This window comes from Chiloscyllium plagiosum, unplaced genomic scaffold (genome assembly GCF_037043375.1).
Source record: "Chiloscyllium plagiosum isolate Xiang-an unplaced genomic scaffold, Cpla_swu_hap1 HiC_scaffold_1, whole genome shotgun sequence".
Lineage (NCBI taxonomy): Eukaryota > Metazoa > Chordata > Chondrichthyes > Orectolobiformes > Hemiscylliidae > Chiloscyllium > Chiloscyllium plagiosum.
The window spans coordinates 109,561,033-109,579,665 of NW_028270139.1; the positions used below are offsets into that span (position 1 = coordinate 109,561,033).

Genomic DNA, 18,633 nt, shown 5'->3' on the forward strand with positions numbered 1-18,633 from the left:
CAGGTCCACGACCCCCTACGACCCACCCTCCCATCCTGGCACTTTCCCCTGCCACCGCAGGAACTGTAAAACCTGCGCCCACACGTCCTCCCTCACCTCCATCCAAGGCCCCAAAGGAGCTTTCCACATCCATCAAAGTTTTACCTGCACATCCACTAATATCATCTATTGTATCCGTTGCTCCCGATGCGGTCTCCTCTACATTGGGGAGACTGGACGCCTCCTAGCAGAGCGCTTTAGGGAACATCTCCGAGACACCCGCACCAATCAACCACATCGCCCAGTGGCTCAACATTTCAACTCCCCCTCCCACTCTGCCGAGGATATGGAGGTGCTGGGCCTCCTCCACCGCCGCTCCCTCACCACCAGACGCCTGGAGGAAGAACGCCTCATCTTCCGCCTCGGAACACTTCAACCCCAGGGCATCAATGTGGATTTTAACAGTTTCCTCATTTCCCCTTCCCCCACCTCATCCTAGCTTCTAACCTCCAGAAACTCGATCCCCTGACCTGTCCGGACTTGTCCGACCTGCCCAGCTCCTTTTCCACCTATCCACTCCACCCTCTCCTCCCTGACCTATCACCTTCATCTCCTTCCCCACTGACCTATTGTACTCTATGCCACTCTCTCCCACCCCCACCCTCCTCTAGCTTATCTCTCCACGCTTCAGGCTCTCTGCCTTTATTCCTGATGAAGGGCTTTTGCCCGAAACGTCGATTTTGCCTGTCCTCGGATGCTGCCTGAATTGCTGTGCTCTTCCAGCACCACTGATCCAGTCAACCTAGCTAACTTACTCTGGGTAATTTTCACTGTACATTTATCAAAACAAATAGCAAAGTTACATTCTGGGCTGCCTGCTTATGAATGTTTTGAGTGATTTGGCCTAGTCCGTAACACTGTCTTCACCTATCCCCACTTCATCCCCCTGGCCCTGCCACCCCCTTTATCTGCAGCTTCCTGCACACCTGCTCCCGGTTCTAAAGAAGGGTTACACCGGAAACGACGACTTCTCCACCTCCTGATGTTGCCTGGCTTGCTGTGTTCTTCCAGCATCCTACTTTACATGGATTTGAGGCACCGGGAGGTTGCAATAACTGAACGGACCCCCATTTAAGTTCAGAAGAAGACTTCAGTCAGTGGTCTTTCCCTGCTGTGTGTGCCTTTGCATCAGCTGCCCAAGCTTTAGTGCATTTTTCAGGACCTTGGGAATGTGCCAGTCTGCAACAATGGTTAAGGTCAACTCCTTGTTCTGGAAGACCAATGAGTTTTGGGCAGACCAAAGAGCATTTTTCATTCCTACACCCACTTATGTAGAGTTTTGTACATGGAGTCCCTGCAAACATGGTCCATCTTAGGCCTCCAGACGAACTGGAAGATGACTCAGGTGACTGTGACAGCGCAATTCGCAGGGAATGGGCCAGACATGTGCAACAACAGAGTGCCTCACACCTGATGACCAGGTTTTTATCCACAATGGAGAGGGAGTGCTGTTCCCAAAAGACCAGTTCCTGCTTCACCTTGGCAATGTGCTCCTCCAAGATTTTGCACATGTTCCTGACCCCTGTGAATCAAATGCTCATCACAGATAATCTGTCCTGATGGTGAAGGGGATAAAAGATTGATCGGCCCAGTTCCTATAGAACATGGCCTCGCTCTTGCCTTGATTTACCTTGGCTCCCGGGACCAGTTCAACCTGGTAATAGATATTCATGAGTCTGTGCACTGACATCAGATCTGAGCAGAAAACGATGACATTGTTCATGTACAGGGAGGCTCCAACCTGCAGGTCTCCACTGCCTTGAATAACCATCCCTCTTGGACTCGTATCCTTCCATTGGACTCAGCAAAAGGCTCTATACAACTCACACCCACTGCAAGGACACCCATCCCAGACTGCTTCACAGTGACACTGACTGCAAGGAATCCAGATATATGTGAAGGGCTGCTTTTTGGAAAGGCAAATCAGGGCATGAATTATACACTTAATGGTAAGGTCCTGGGCAGTGTTGCCAAATAAAGAGACCTTGGGATGCAGGTTCACAGTTCATTGAAAGTGGAGTCGCAGGTAGACAGGGTAGTGAAGAAGGCATTTGATTTGCTTGCCTTTGTTGGTCAATGCATTGAATACAGGAGTTGGGAGGTCATGTCGCAGCGGTAAAGGACATTGATGAGGCCACTTTTGGAATACTGCGTTCATTTCTGGTCCCCTTGCTATAGGCAAGATGTTGTTAAGCTTGTAAGGGTTCAGAAAAAATTTACAAGTGTGTTGCCAGTTTTGGAGGGCTTTAGCTATAGGGAGAGGCTGAATATGCTGGGGCTATTTTCTCTAGAGTCTCGGAGAATGAGGGGTGACCTTTTAGAAGTTTATAAAATCATGAGGGGCATGGATAGGGTGAATAGTCGAGGTCTTTTCCCAGGGTAGTGGAGTCCAAAACTAGAGGGCATAGGTTTAAGATGAGAGGAGAAAGATTTAAAAATGACTTAAGGGGCAACTTTTTCAAGCAGAGAGTAGTGAGTGTATTGAATGAATTACCAGAGGAAGTGGTGGAGGCTGGTATAATTACAATGTTGAAAACGCATCTGAATGAGTATATGAGTAGGAAGGGTTTGGATGGATATGGACCAAATGCTTGCAATAGGACTAGATTAATTTAGGATATCTGGCATGGACGAGTTGGACTGAAGTGTCTTTTTCTGTGCTGCACACCTTTATGACTCTGATACTCTTCCCAGACTGCTTCACAATGACACTGACTGCATGGACATTCTCCCCAATCTGCTTCAATTTCATCTACTTTTTGAAAATTTGCTGCATCTGGTGTATCCATGCTTTTAGTTTGCATGCCTCACCTGGCTGTAGAACTTTGTTGACCACTTATAAAGATTAATTTTAACATTCATATCTCAGGATGAATCCAGTTGCAGACCTGATTCAGAAATTTTTCACCAATGGTGGAAGAAACATTTTTCATTTGTGTGGCACCATTCATGGACGAAAGACATTCCAAAACATTGTCCAGCCAATGAAGTAGGTCTGAAGTGTAATCATTGTTGTAATGTAGGGGAATGCAGGCCATTTTAGCATATAGCAAGCTGCAACAAACATGAATGGTCAGATTGTGGCCTGGAGCTTTGTCTTCATTTGCATCTAAAATATGTGTGTAATCTAGATATAACTGAATTATTGCCTGAATAGACCATTTTGATAGTTTTAGCTGTAAGTGAGTTATACTTAACTACAGTACTCCTGATGACATCTTAACCATCAAACTATTAGTTCAAAGGAATCACTGACCAAATTGATCATAATTCCAATTTTTCAATCCAACTGTAGTAAAATCAGAAAGTGCTGAACCATCTCTTTATCCTGTGTGCAGACAGAAATGTGTTAATGTTCAGATTAATGATGTGTTATAAACTCTTAAGATAAAGAGAAGAAATGTATTTGTGTGGGTTGGCATTTTACTATGCTATGATTGTTTATAAAGATTAATGATAATTTTAAGGTCAGGTATATATTAACAAGATTGCAAGATGATTCCTTGGTTGAACTTGACATTGAACCCAAAAAGCTCTGTCTATTTTACCAATGTCCAAGGGGGAACTCCAAAATACTTCGTGATGTTGTTCAAGAATGGATTTCAACCAGTGTAGCAGGGAGAATTTTCTTGCTTTTCTTCAAATAATGCCTTTGGGGTCTTTTATATCCACCAGAAAGTGTGGATAGAACTTCAACTTAACATTTCACATGAAAGGTGGCATTTTTTGTCATCTCCTTCAGTAGTGCACTGAGGTATTTGGATTAAGCTTTCAGGCATCTGCTTGGGCCTTAGTTCCACAACAGTTTAACTGAGAGGCAAGTGTGCTACCACTGACCCAGGGATAGCACAAAAACGTTTTTTATAAAATTTTCAGGCCCACAATATTAGAACAGCAACTAAGAAGAAATTAGTATATATAGGACTAAGTTACTTATGCTTTGTGGAGTAAATCACTAGGGCTGTAGACTGCATGTTCCTTAGGCCACAGTTTGGATTTGCTTGAACTAAATTGTTGTCTAGTTCATCAACAGTAAATATTCAAAACACACTTACTTTAATTTTAAAAAGATATTCATTTACCCAATTTCAATTTTACATTTTGGTCCACATGCCAGGAGTCCAGGACCAGAGGGCATACTCTCAGAGTAACATAGAAATGAAGGAATTTCTCTCTCAGAAGGTGGATTCTGTGGATTTGTGGATTTCTTTACTGCAGTGGGCTGTCAATGCTGTGTTAAGAATATTCAAGGCTGAGATAGATGGTATATACATCAGTGGTGAAGGGACTGATGTAAAAGATATTGGAAAGGATGTCAATCAAGAGAGCTGTTTTGTTCTGAGTGTTGTCAACCTCCTTGCGTGTTGTTGGAGCTGTACTCGTCGCGGTATGGTTGACAAACACTCAGGAGACAGGAGGTAAGTTACCTGTCACAGAATTCCCAGCCTCTGTCCTATTTGTGTAGCCATAGTATTTATATGGCTGTTCGGGTCAGTTTCTAGTCAATAGAAATCCTTACGATTTATATAATGGGGGCTTCGGTGATGGTAATGCCATTGAATGTCAAGAGATGATGATTAGGTTCTCTCCTGTTAAAGATAATCATTTCCTGGAATTTATGGGGCATAAACATTCCTTGTCACATCTCAGCCCAAGCTTAGATGTTGTACAGGTTTAGCTGTATATGGACACAGTCTGCTTCAGTTTTGAGGATTTGTGAATGGTACTGAACATTGTACAATTTCAGCAAACATTCTTACTTCTGACTCTATGATGGAATGAAAGTCATTGATGAAGCAGCTGAAAATGGTTGCATCTAGGACATTATCCTGAGGAACTTCTGCAGACATGTTCTGAAGCTGACACAACTTTCTCCCAACAACCACAACCATCTTCTTTTATGTCAGGCATGTTTCCAGCTAGTGGAGACCTTTCACCTGATTACCATTGACACCAGTTTAATGGGCTCCTTGATGCTGCATTTGATCAAATGCTGCCCTGCCAAGGGCAGTCACCCCCCACCTCATCTCTTTTTGCCATCTCCCTAATCCAAATTGTAGCCATGTCAGGTAAGGTCAATTGTTGGGGTTTATAACAGCAGACATGTAGACTCATATTTTCAAGAGGCTTGACCGTAGATAGCTTCGGTTTGCCTAAAATAAATTGTCTAATTCACCAATACTAATCATGGCACAGTTTTTATGCTGATTTATTTTGCTTCTAAAAGTAGTCACTTGACTGAACTGAAAGCACTGACAGTCCGATGGATTCATGATAACATCCTGTCATCTGAAGAAAGCAAATGGTCAATGTGATAACATCTATAACCTGTATGACCCAGTTCTATATTGCATGTAGCAATACAGCCATTGGGTTCAAACTTAGCTCTATAAGTGTTTGCAGAAATATGTATAGATTAGAATGCACATAAATACACAACTGTCACTAAAATTTCTAATAGAAATCTTATGTCTGTTGTGATTTTTATCAAACACTTAGTTATCAGTTTCAAATGTTGAGATATAGGACTCAACATTTCATAAAATTTTATTTTATGATTTATTTTTCTTTCCCCAGGTAGCAAATTGAGCAGGAATTGTTGTCAGAATGGAGGTACGTGTGTACTGGGGAGTTTCTGCGTTTGCCCAAAACACTTCCTGGGGAGAAACTGTGAATATGATGAACGTATTAGGTAAGATTCAGATTTAAGAACCGCATTCATCCCAATTGCTCATAGATGAAGTTTGAGTGAATTACACGGACCAGGAACGTGGCAGATCCCAGACTGTACTGATTTAAACAATAGACAATAGGTGCAGGAGTAGGCCATTCTGCCCTTCGAGCCTGCACCACCATTCAATATGATCATGGCTGATCATCCTTAGTCAGTATCCTGTTCCTGCCTTATCTCCATAACCCTTGATTCCACTATCCTTGAGAGCTCTATCCAACTCTTTCTTAAATGAATCCAGAGACTGGGCCTCCACTGCCCTCTGGGGCAGAGCATTCCACACAGCCACCACTCTCTGGGTGAAGAGGTTTCTCCTCATCTCTGTCTTAAATGGTCTACCCCGTATTTTTAAGCTGTGTCCTCTGGTTCGGCACTCACCCATCAGCGGAAACATGTTTCCTGCCTCCAAAGTGTCCAATCCTTTAATAATCTTATATGTCTCAATCAGATCTCCTCTCAGTATTCTAAACTCAAGGGTATACAAGCCCAGTCGCTCCAGTCTTTCAGCGTAAGGTAGTCCTGTCTTTCCAGGAATTGACCTCGTGAACCTACGCTATACTCCCTCAATAGCCAGAATACGCTGCACTCCCTCAATAGCCAGACTTAGCTGATTTCTGCTGGTGTAATGATTAAGAAGCATTACAATTGGTTGCAGAGCTCCAGTTTATGAAATAAAATATTTCAATAAATTTTAAAAAGTTAAATGATTGGCAAAAATACAGTTCTGATCCATGCTGCTTATTCAGTGACTACTCCCTTCCACCCCCTCAGGTTTGTATGATAAGTGAGTAACATTGGAATGTGTCTATTTGGATGACCCCGCAAGTTCAGGAGCAAAACACACACTGGTACCTCACACAGAGTATCAGACATAGTTAGAGTTTCTTCCACAATGGACCAACTTGTCAATATTTATTGTCAATGTAAAGTCTGAAGTTTGGTCAGTTCGGTAAATCTTAAATGATTAACAACCTTATGTTACATATTCCAGGAGAAAGCATTTCAAAATTATACTCAACCATTCAAATGTGAAGGATGCCTGGTTTTATACTAAGTTCTATTGAGTTAGGGACCCTTAGTCCTGGGATCCTCGCTATCTGATGTTATTCCATTCATTCTCCATGTAAATGCAACATAACATTTGCTATTATTAATATGTTTATTTTTTTGAAAAATGTCTTGTAAAACATATTGATTATACCATTAAAGGTTAATCTCAGTAAATTTAATGAGATCATATGTGATTCTATCAATAGCCTGGTTGGTTTTGGCCCAGTGAATAAAGGGAACAGACTTCAAAGTCCAGGTTTGAGCTGAATTATCTGATCAACATTTAATTTGCTACTATTTGTCTTTACCTAAGGAAAACCCTGGACTATATTTGTTGCCCATCTCTAATTGCTGATGAAATGCCCAAAACATTGACTTTTCTGCTGCTTGGATGCTGCCTGAGCTTTTCCAATGCCACACTTTTTGACTCTGATTTCCAGCATCTGCAGTCCTCACTTTCTCCATCTCTAATTGCTGTTGAGAGATTGGTAGTGCGCTACCTTCATGAACCACTAAATCCTTGTGTGTACAAACACTTATAGTGCTGTTAGAATGGGAGTTCCAGGATTAGATTTTCTAGGATTTTTGCTGACAATTGCTGATTAGATTCATGTATTAATAATGCAATATGGGTGAGGACTATCCAAGTTCATACCAAGTGTGAATCACTTCACAGTTCAGGATGTATCAGGCTTCTGGGAGTTGGGGGTGGTGATGTGGTAGCAAGTTAAAGTCTTATTTCTTGAGAAGTAGCCTTTATCTTGTATCTAATAATTATGTGTATGTGGTTATAGTTTCCTGAATGGTTTCCATTTTTATCTCTGACAGGAATTGTGGCAGTATTCCTGAAGGAGCATGGGTACCCAAAAATTGTACTTGGTGTAGATGTAGCTTTGGAATCTTGCACTGCATTCAAGGATCACAAGATAACTGTGGTAAGAAATATGCAATGTCTTGTAACAGGGGCCTTGTAGAAATTGCAGTATAAAATCCTGTTGTAATGGCAATAATAAACAAGCATCATTTCCCTGATTTTTTTTTTATTAGTCATTTATGAGATGTGGGCATTGCTTCGCAAACCAATATTTGTTACCCATCTTTAGTCATTCTTGAGAAGATGGTGAGGTCAAAACATGCAGCGCTGGAAAAGCACAGCAGGTCAGGCAGCATCCGAGGAGGAGGAGAATCGATGTTTCGAGCATAGACTCTTCAACAGGAGAAGATGGTAGTGAACCATCTTCATATTGTCCTTGGGGTGTAGGAACACCTACAGTGCTATTAGAAAGGAACTTCCTGGATCAGCAATTTTGAGCCTTTTCTCACATGCATAAAAATAAATGCCATATATACTTGAGAAATAGTGAAATTTTTTTGACTACTTTTTAAATTTATGGCATCCACTATTACATGAATACTACTTTTGAGGGGCTGAAATTCATGCCTGTCAAAATTCATATCATATCATTAGCAGAAGCCCAATTCTCTAAATGAATAAAGAGAAAAAAAGATGAATTTTGGTAATTTTGAAAACCCGGGGTGGAACAAAACAGCTAGCAGACTGGAAGATTGGGAGCAGAGCACAACAACCGGCAGACTGGAAACTGGAGTGGAATGTGACAGCCTGCACACTGACTCATAAGCATTGATCTGTTATCTGTGAAGAACTGGGGTTGACCTTTACACGAGATATATGGAAAATTCCAGGTTATTTGGCCAAACATAGGGAGTCGACGTTTACATGAGATCGACTATTACTTGAGTATATATGGTGGTTAATGTAATTACAAAGTTGCTCGGCACTAGTGAACAAGTGAAAGAGCTGTTAATAATAGAAAGCATAGCTTCCAGCTTGATTCTAGAGGAGTTATTACCTTTAAGCACCCTCCCAGTGGGAGAAATTATTGATCTTGGAGGAAGTTCATTGAATTTTCATCAGGGAGATGCCTTAGATGATGGAAATTTCCCATAACAAGTAATCATGTAAACAGGTTTTATGCACAAGAGTTGAAAGGAGGATTAAAATGTTAACTGATTGAACTGTTTAACATAATGAAAGGGCTTCACATGATGGAGACCGAATGATTCTTCCACTAGTAAGGATTTAGAACCAAGAGCAAAGGCTGAAACTTTCAAATAAGTATCAATGGTGTGGAATTTCACCAAGTATCAGCTCAGAAAATCACTGCTGGAAAACATAAAGACATGGAATATTAAAGTAGATCTAAGGTGGAAAGATCGAATGCATCCAAAAGGTGGATAATACAGAATACACTGCTCACTGCTATCACTTACTTGATCAGACAAAAGTTAATGTCATTGCTGATATATAATCCTTGACTTACCTTATGGATCCTGTGTACCCGTGTCCCATAGAAGCACAGAATGTGCTGGAAACCAATTTCAAGCTGTGACCCCCATAATCTAAACCCAGTGCTGTTTTTGTGTTTGACAGCTGACATGAAATTTATTTTTGGGGTAGTAACATAAGGACAGGAGTAGACCTGTTCTCTCAGGTTCGCTCAGCTGTTCTTCAATTAGATCATGGCTGATATATGACCTAACCCCATATACTTATCCTTGCCTTTGATTGCTTAATAGTGGAGGAAGTGAAAAGTTATTGAGAGTGTGGAATAATCAGATCAGCATGATCTTACTGAATAGAGGAGGAGACTCGAGGGCCTGAGTGATCTACTCCTGCTCCTAATTCATACATTCATAATAACTTAGGATAATAAGAATCTGTTGAAGACAAATTTACAATTTATGACAATTTGTCGCCATTTGTTGCAGAGTGCTCCAAACTTCTACCACTGCTTGTATGTACGGTCATGTGTCTTCAGAATTCTTTTCCTCACAAAGTGGTCCTTGAATATTTTAAGTCAGAGGCATGTAGATTCTTGTTAAGTAAGGGGTGAAAGTTTATCAAGGCAGATGAGAATGTGTATTTGAGGTTACAATCAGGTCAGTCGTGACCTTATTGATGACAGAAAGAGTTTGAGGCACTGAATGGCCTATTCCTGCTGCTTGTTCATATGAAATCTGCCATCCTTACCTGGTCTGACCTACATATGACTCCAGACCCACAACAATATGGTTGGGTCTTAACTGTCCTTTAAAGTACCTTAGCAAGCTACTCAGATCAAAGGCAATTAGAGAGGGGCAGCAAAGATTGGCTTTATTATTGATGCCTACATCTCAAAAGAACAAGGTGAAGTAAACAAGTGTTCTTGTTAGTTCTGTACCTGCAGAATAAGAAAGCAATTTCAAATTCTCATTAAAGACAAAGAATTTAATACTTCATTAATATGAATACTTCATCTTGAGGTTCTTTACATTTTCTATTTTTAACTTTAGATTTCTTACATCTTTTGTTAATATTTTAAGAACATAACTCAATCTGATTTTAAAAGCATGGCCTTTGTTGAAGAGGAAATTATACCTTTTGGTATATGCCACTTCCTGTATAAGTGAATGTTCTACATTGTTTTCAGCATCTCTGAAACTGAGGAGGAAAAATTTGACCAATGTTTTGTTTCTGTCAAGATTACAATTCAGTTAAATTACAATTCACAGTAAAGTTCATGGATGTTGGATAAAGACAGAATGGATCTGAGATAATTTGGAGTAATTGATGTTTGGACAATGGGCAAGTTGTCTAATGAGGACTGCTTGGACAGATTAGGCTTGTATTTATGGGAGCTCAAAAGAGTAAGGTGACTTCATTGAAACATATGAGCTCATGAGGGTTCTTAATAGGATAGGTGTGGAGGGAATATTTCCTTTTGTGGGAGAATTTAGAATCAGGGTCACTGTTTAAAAATAAGAAGTCACAGCAGGTTTTGAGAAGATTTGTAGCTCAGGTTGAGGTTCTGGATGTAGGTTTGCTCGCTGAGCTGGAAGGTTCATTTTCGGACGTTACATCACCATACTAGGTAACACCACAAAAGGTGACGCATTTAAGGCAGGGCACATTCTCTCAGGAGATCATGAGTCTTTGAAGCTCCCATCCTCAAAGTGGTGTAAGCAGAGTCCATCACTGTTTTTAAGGCAGAAGTAGGAAGATCCTTGATAAGCAAGGGGTGAGAGGTTATCAGTGAAAGGCAGGAATGTGGAATAATTAGATCAGCCATGATCTTACTAAAGGTAGAGCAGTCTTGAGAGGCCAGGTGGCCTACTTTTGTTAATGATTCATATGTTGGTCCGAGAAGGTGGTTTAGTTAACATTCGTCATCTTTGCCTGGAAATTAGGATCAGAAGGTTTTTTTTTAAAGAATAATAAGAACCCTAGAAAATCAGCGTACATTTTGTAGGTCGTGTAGGTGGCCTTACACTCCACTAATTACAAATTAATTAAAAATGTAATCCAGACCTTTGATCAAACAACCAAGTCTTTACCCTCTGTTGAACTCTCAGGTGAAGTGTTGACAGAAAGCAAACATAAATTGTCGAGAGTAATGCATAACATTTGCAGATTAGAACTCCTTTCACCTAAGGCTCCAATATGTAAGTGCAAAGGTGCACTGAAGTAAGACAAGCCAGAATGTTACACATCAGGATTTCTTCAATTTGATGTTCAGGCTTGAAGATTGAGTTCTGTGTGCTTAACATTTCATTTCCTTTCCTTTCTACATCAGATATTAGAAGAGACTTAAAGGAAGATCATAAATATTACCAATTACTCTCAGATGGCTCTCAGCTGCTACCATTGGGATACCTGCTGCTGCCAGTGATATTCTTCAACATGGTATTATTTGGACTGTTACCTAACAATGTATATTCATAAACTGGAAACACATGAATGTGTTTGGTACTGTCTTGGGAAATACAGGGATATTATTCTTGCCAATGACTGAGTTAATGTGCAGAATCTATTGTGGTTTATCTTCAGTGGAATGCTACCATTATTTCCAATACACTACAATTCTTTTATTATTAAATAGGAATATATGAGAGGGTAGTGGGTCTGCCTGTGGTAGGTTTTTTTTAGTGCACCTTTTTTGTGAGGCATATAAGTCCGATCATAGTAGGTGGGTTGATTGGTGTGAAATGGTTATCATGTTTTTATTTTATTGCATCAGCTAGAAGGCTGGGCAATAAGGGAGTGTTGCAATGGTATATTCATGCAGTATTGCACATGGGGAATTGTTCAGAGTAGCCATGGTCAACAAAACGGTGCTATGGTATCATTTCTTTCTTGTTTTACTGTTCAAGAAATTATTGTGTTGGAACCTATCTATCAATAATAGGTTTTTTAAGTGTTATTTAAAATGTAAATATTCCTGTTGTAAGTATGATGCTATTCTATAATATATTAATAAATTTATTTATGTCAGTTTATGATTGGTCTTGATATTTTGTTGCTCTGAGTATAATGCTTCTATTGAGATGGACATTGGATTTTGTAGAAGCAGAAATCAACCACTCATTTCCCATATAAGTCAATGGAATCATTTGTCTAACTGTTATTATAAAAAGCTGGCATTGTTAACACCTATAATTATTTAGATAGTCATTGAGCACGGAAATGGACCCTTTTGTCCAACCAGCCATGCCAACCATAATCTTAAATTAGTATTACCTACCTGTGGTTTAGATTAGATTAGATTACATTACATTACTGTGTGGAAACAGGCCCTTCGGCCCAACAAGTCCACACCGACCCGCCGAAGCGTAACCCACCCATACCCCTACATTTACCCCTTACCTAACACTACGGGCAATTTAGCATGGCCAATTCACCTAACCTGCACATCTTTGGACTTATTCCACACATGAGGCATTCTCTCTGTAAAAAAAAAGTCCCCATGCCTTTTTATATCTTTCTCCTCTCATCTTAAAAGTATATCCCTTAATCTTGAAATCTTCCATCCTAGGGAAATGACACCTGCCATTCATCGCTATTGGAATACTGTGTTCAATTCTGGTCTCCCTCCTATAGGAAGGATGATGTGAAATTTGAAAGGGTTCAGAAAAGATTTACAAGGATGTTGCCAGAATTAGAGGATTTGAGCTGTAGGGAGAGGCTGAACAGGTTGTGGCTGTTTTCCCTGGAGCATTGGAGGCTGAGGGCTGACCTCAAAGAAGTTTATAAAATCATGAGTGGCATGGATAGAATAAATAGACAAGGTATTTTCCCTAGGATGGGGGAGCCTAGAACTAGAGGGCATAGGTTTAGGGTGAGAGGGGAGAGATATAAAAGAGACTTAAGGGGCAACGTTTTCACACAGAGGGTGGTACATGTATGGAATGAGCTGCCAGAGGACGTGGTGGAGGCTGGTGCAATTGCAACATTTAAAAGGCATCTAGATGGATATATGAATAGGAAGGGTTTGGAGGGATATGGGTCGGGTGCTGGCAGGTAGGACTAGATTGGGTTGGGATATCTGGTCGGCATGGACAAGTTGGACCAAAGGGTGTGTTTCCATGCTGTACATCTCTATGACTCTATGAAATGTTAGCAAATGGGACTAGATTAGGTTAGGATATCTGGTTGGCATGGCCGGGTGTGACAGCTGTTTCTGAGCTGTACAGCTCTATGATGCTAATACTTGTAACTTTATAAACCTCTATAATATCACCCCTCAACCTCCTTTGCTCCAGTGAAAATGTCCCAGCATATCCAGCCTCTCCCCATAATTTAAACCCCTCCTTTCCTGGCAACAGTCTAGTAAAAGCTGAAAATGTGTTGCTGGAAAAGCGCAGCAGGTCAGGCAGCATCCAAGGAGCAGGAGAATCAACATTTTGGGCATGAGCCCTTCTTCAGGAAAGAAGAAGGGCTCATGGTAAATCTCTGGTAAATTTCATCTCCAGCTTAATAATATTCTTCCTATAATAGGGTGACCAGAACTGGACACAACACACCAGAAGATGCCTCACCAATGTCCTGTACAGCTTCAACATAATTCTCCTTGATGAAAAGCAGACCAAATCACATGGAAAAATCTGAGAAAATCAAAGCAGTGAGGTTTACCATTACTTCATTACTCCAAAAGGACTACTCTGCCTTCCCCAGTCGACCAGTGACTATATGCACCTTCCGCACTCATTACCCAATTTCCTAGAATTGTCATGTAGAGATGCTATATGCTCTAGTGAGAGATAATAAAGTCTAACATTAGCAAATCTAGGCCTTGTGCCGTTTTCTCTCCATCCCAATATTTTCAAAATCTTAATCGTAAAACCATCTGTGTTGGTGAAGACTTTGGTCATCATTTTATCCTCCCATTCTAGAGAATAAAATGATACTTCATTTTTATGTAGGTATGACACCACTCTTGGAATGCCCTCCCACATTTTTCATTGAACTAGGATTGACGCCCTGGCTTGATGATAATGGTAAAGTTGGGGATATGGTGAGCCATGAGGTTACAGATTGTGGTTAAATATTTTGCAGCTCGAGACCAAGACGATGGTAATTGGGAGTCCATCCAGCAGGGTGGATAGGTGCAGCAGTATAGAAATTTTCCAGGAATGTAGTACTTTCAAACTGGTTTCCAGTACCTCAGGTACTGTAGTCTAAATCAAATCCACAGCACTGTGGGAAAATGACAGGACTCCAGGAGCAGCAAAGTGGAAAGTTGCTAGATCTTTTTGAAATCTAATCTGTGCAGCATTGTAATAATAACATATTACATGATGGAGGGTATCCTCAATGTGAAAGAGGACTATGCAAATAACTCATCATCTGACTTCCCAAAGCCTGCTCATCCTCTGCAAGGCACAGGTCAGGGTGCAGCTCTAATAACACTCAAGAAGCTCGACACCAAAACAAAGCAGATGCTTGAAATTGACACCACATCCACAAAACCCCCATCACAACTGATACACAGGAGGAGCAGTGTGTACCATATACAAGGTACCAGGGAAATTCACCAGCATGTTCGAAACTCATGATCATTACCAGCTTGAAGGACATGGGCATCAGCACCTGGGAACCCTACTACTGGCAAGTTCCTGTCCAAGACAATCTTGACTTGAAAATATATCACTGTCCCTGAACTGTCGTCAGGTCAAAATCCTGGAACTCCCTCCCTAGTTGCATCATGAGTGTACCTAAACCAAATGGACTGCAGCAGTTCAAGAAGGCAGCTCACCACCATTTTCTCAAGGGCAACTAGGAATGGGCAATAATGCTGGCCCAGCCAGTGAAGACCACATCCCCTTAAAGAATAAAAAAAAAAGCACTTTTCCACTTTGCTGCTTCTGTAGTTCTATCATTTGCCCACAGTACCATGGATTTGATCTGGACTACAGTACCTGTTGTGTTATTACTTGCACTGGAAACCAGCTTGAGAGTACTACATTCCCGGAAGATTCCTATACTGCTGCATCTTCCTATCCTAGTGGATGGACTCCCATATTCCAGCAATTACAAATATTGTTGTATTCTTTCAGGCAGCTTTTCACCTTCTTTTCTTCATCTGCAATTGCTGACATATAAGGGAGTTGATGGGCGGGTACAGTTCATAAATGTTATCAATCCTCTGCTACCTAGTGCCCACTCTTCCATTGTGAACCAAGGCTTGTCCATACAGGCATCAAACCTAGCAAATATCTACTGTGAATACAGCAACAAGACAAATTACAGGAAAGAGATATACAGCTTAGTTGAATGGTGTAAAGATCATTCTCCCTCAATGTCAGCAAAACGAAAGGGCTGGTCATTGACTTCAGGAAGCAGGAAGAGTGGAGGACACACCCGTGTCTCTATCAATGGTGCTGAGGTGGAGGAGATCGAGAGCTTCACTTTCCTTGAAGTAAATATCACCAGCAATCTATCCTAGTCCATCCACATTGACACCACAGTCAAGAAAGCACACCAATGCCATTACTTCCTCAGAAGGCTAAAGAAATTTGGCATGTCAACAATAAGTTTTACCAATTTAGAAAGCATCCTATCCAGATGCATCACAGCTTAGTATGGCAACTACTGTGCCCAAGGCTGCAAGAAATTACAGCGAGTTGTGAACACAGCCCAGTCCATCATGAAAACCAGCCTTCATCACATTGATTCTGTCTACACTTCTTGCTGCTTTGGGAAAGCAGCCAATATAATCAAAGATATATCCCATCCCAGTTATACGCTCTTCCACCCTCTTCCATCTGGCAGCAGACTCAAAGGTTTGAAAATACTTACCAACAGATTTAAGAACAGCTTCTTCCCCACTGTTATGAACAGATCTCTCATATATTGGAGTTGATCTTTCTCTGCACCTTCTCTGTAGCTGTAACACTATATTCTGCACTTTGTACTATTACCCTGATGTACTCACGTAAGGTATGATGTGTCTGGTTAGTATGCAAAACAATGCTTTTTACTATATCTCAGTACATGATAATAATAAATCAAATCAAAATCAAATGAAATACTTTATTAACAGTTCTCTTCATCTGACCCATTACTTTTAATGGTCTGTGCACATATACACCCAGGTCTGTCAGTTGGCTAGATGGCTGTAGGGTCCCCCAAGTGGAAAATGAGGCGTTGCTCTTCCAGCTTGCACTGAGCTTCACTGGAGCACTGCAGCAAGCCTGAGACAGAGATGTTGGTCAGGGAACAAGCTGAAAGAACAACACCTCATTTTCCACTTGGGGAACTTGCAGTCCTCCGGATTCAATATCGAGTTCAATAATTTTAGGGCCTGAACTCCCCCATGACCTAATCCCCTACCACACACACCAGAACATAGTCTGCTATTACATGCTACCTATTGTTAGCCACTCTCTACCTCATTACAACCAGATCATTATTGACTCCTTTGTTTGTCGACTGTTCTTCTCTTGTTTTAGGCTCTATCCCTACTTATCGTTTACTCCTTACCCCCCTCCCTCACCCTATCTTTGCATACACACTGACATTTTCCTAGCGACCATCAGTTCTGATGAAGGGTCACTGGACCCAAATACTAACTTTGATTTCTCTTCACAGATGCTACCAGGCCTGGTGAGCTATTTGGGAAACTTCTATTTTTGTGCCTGATTTACAGCAACTGCAGTTCTTTTAGTTTTTATTGAATGGCAAAAGCAGGTTGATTCATTATTTTTATAAAGGAATTAGATAGGTACTCGAGAAGTACACATTTCTGGGCAATGGGGAAATAGCAGTAAAGTAGGAATAATCAATTAACTCTTTCAGAGAACTATCACAGACACAATGATTCAAGATTGACTTCCTCCTTTGTTATTTTATTTTAAGATTTTGGTGTATTTGTGAAGATCACAACTGTCCTTTCATTTGCTGAGTAAAGAGTTGGTTGTACACAACAAAATTTGAAATTGTTACTGACTATACGTGTTAATTTTAAATTCCAATCTGCCTTATTGTGGACAGTATCCAGAAATATGTGAAGATATTTTGGTTTGGTCCTCATTAAGCTATTTGCAAACATTTTTATAACAAATAGAAGCATTAAATAATTGAATCACCTAATTTTAACTGAGGTACTATTGCAGTTGGTTAATTTAAATTGCATAATGGATATGTGCCTATCCTACTTATAGTTTGTTACAAATAATTGACAATGCTTAATATCTGACTGTATCTGTTAACAGCAGGTGATAGTCTGTCTGACCTATAATCTACTCAAATGTATCTTCAAAATAAATAAAATGACCACCAGTGAACTGGTGTGTGTCACAGACCTTATTGTCCTTAAACAAATAAATGGTGAACATTATTACTACCATTTGTCTTTTGATGTTGAGCTGATGTTTGCAGATCCTATTCTCAATGGTTGGATAAAATGTCCTTGAGAACAGCAGATGACTGTCAAATGAAATTAGCACAGAATTAGCTAATTTAATCAACACGTTGAGATAATCCAGTAAATATTATGCATAAATTCTTGAAAACTGACGAATTATTTCTAAATTCCCTAGTGTTGAACAATTGATCCACTATTATATATCCACCAATGCAGCAGTTCATTGTAGGTCACTTTCAATTTAAACAGGGGGCATCATGAGCTTGCTACTGTTAAATTCATAAAACTTTCAGTAATAGATTTATTGATTAAATGTTAGCAAATTGACGGTGAAATTGATTACCTAGCAATAACCTCATAGAAGTTCAGATGGAATAAATCATGAAAGTACTTTATAATTCTATTTAGAGATTGAATCAATGCTTAGATATAATAGTCATGATTTGGAGATGCCGGTGTTGGACTGGGGTGTACAAAGTTAAAAATCTCACAAAACCAGGTTATAGTCCAACAGGTTTAATTGGAAGCACACTAGCTTTCAGAGCGTCGCTCCTTCATCAGGTGGTAGTGGAGGGCTCAATCCTAACACACAGAATTTATAGCAAATTTATACTGTGATGTAACTAGATATAATAGTTAATTTGTATGATCATTTTCAGCTTTTATGCTCTCCCTGCTGCCAATTTGACCACTATCAGAGTTATATAGTGTTATTGACACTGAAGAATTAACAGAGATATCGTAATAATACCATTTTTCAAAGAATCTTATTAAAAGCATTGAGTTTACTGCCCACAAATCTTTTCACAATCTATTTGGCGTTAATTATAACCTAATTATCACAAGTACAGTTGATTGAGATAAAGGTAAAATTGTCACAGACCCAAAGTCTTGTTAGAGAGAGAGATAACAGGTAATGAAGTTAACCTGAGGTAGGGTATGAGGTTGAGAAGACAGAACTTCATGATAACCTCAGCCAGAGCAGGAATTAAACCTGTACTATTAACATCACAAGCCAGCCAACTAGGCTAACCGACACCACTATAATTGCATGCGATAATGCACAAATTTTTGGTTCACTGTTGCTTTTGCATCAACTTGGTCTAGAAT

General features: G+C 40.3%; 1 protein-coding gene across 1 annotated transcript in view; it reads left to right on the plus strand.

Moving 5' to 3' along the window:
* LOC122555438 (cryptic protein-like) overlaps positions 1-14,185 on the plus strand; it is a 37,789-nt gene extending 23,604 nt beyond the window's left edge. Inside the window, exons 4-7 of the mRNA XM_087993291.1 lie at positions 5,617-5,731; positions 7,649-7,755; positions 11,455-11,564; positions 13,656-14,185. Of these exons, the coding sequence (XP_087849417.1) occupies positions 5,617-5,731; positions 7,649-7,755; positions 11,455-11,564; positions 13,656-13,766 (443 nt within the window). The 3' untranslated portion in view covers positions 13,767-14,185. The remainder of the gene's footprint in view (positions 1-5,616; positions 5,732-7,648; positions 7,756-11,454; positions 11,565-13,655) is intronic.
* The last annotated feature ends 4,448 nt before the right edge of the window (positions 14,186-18,633 follow it).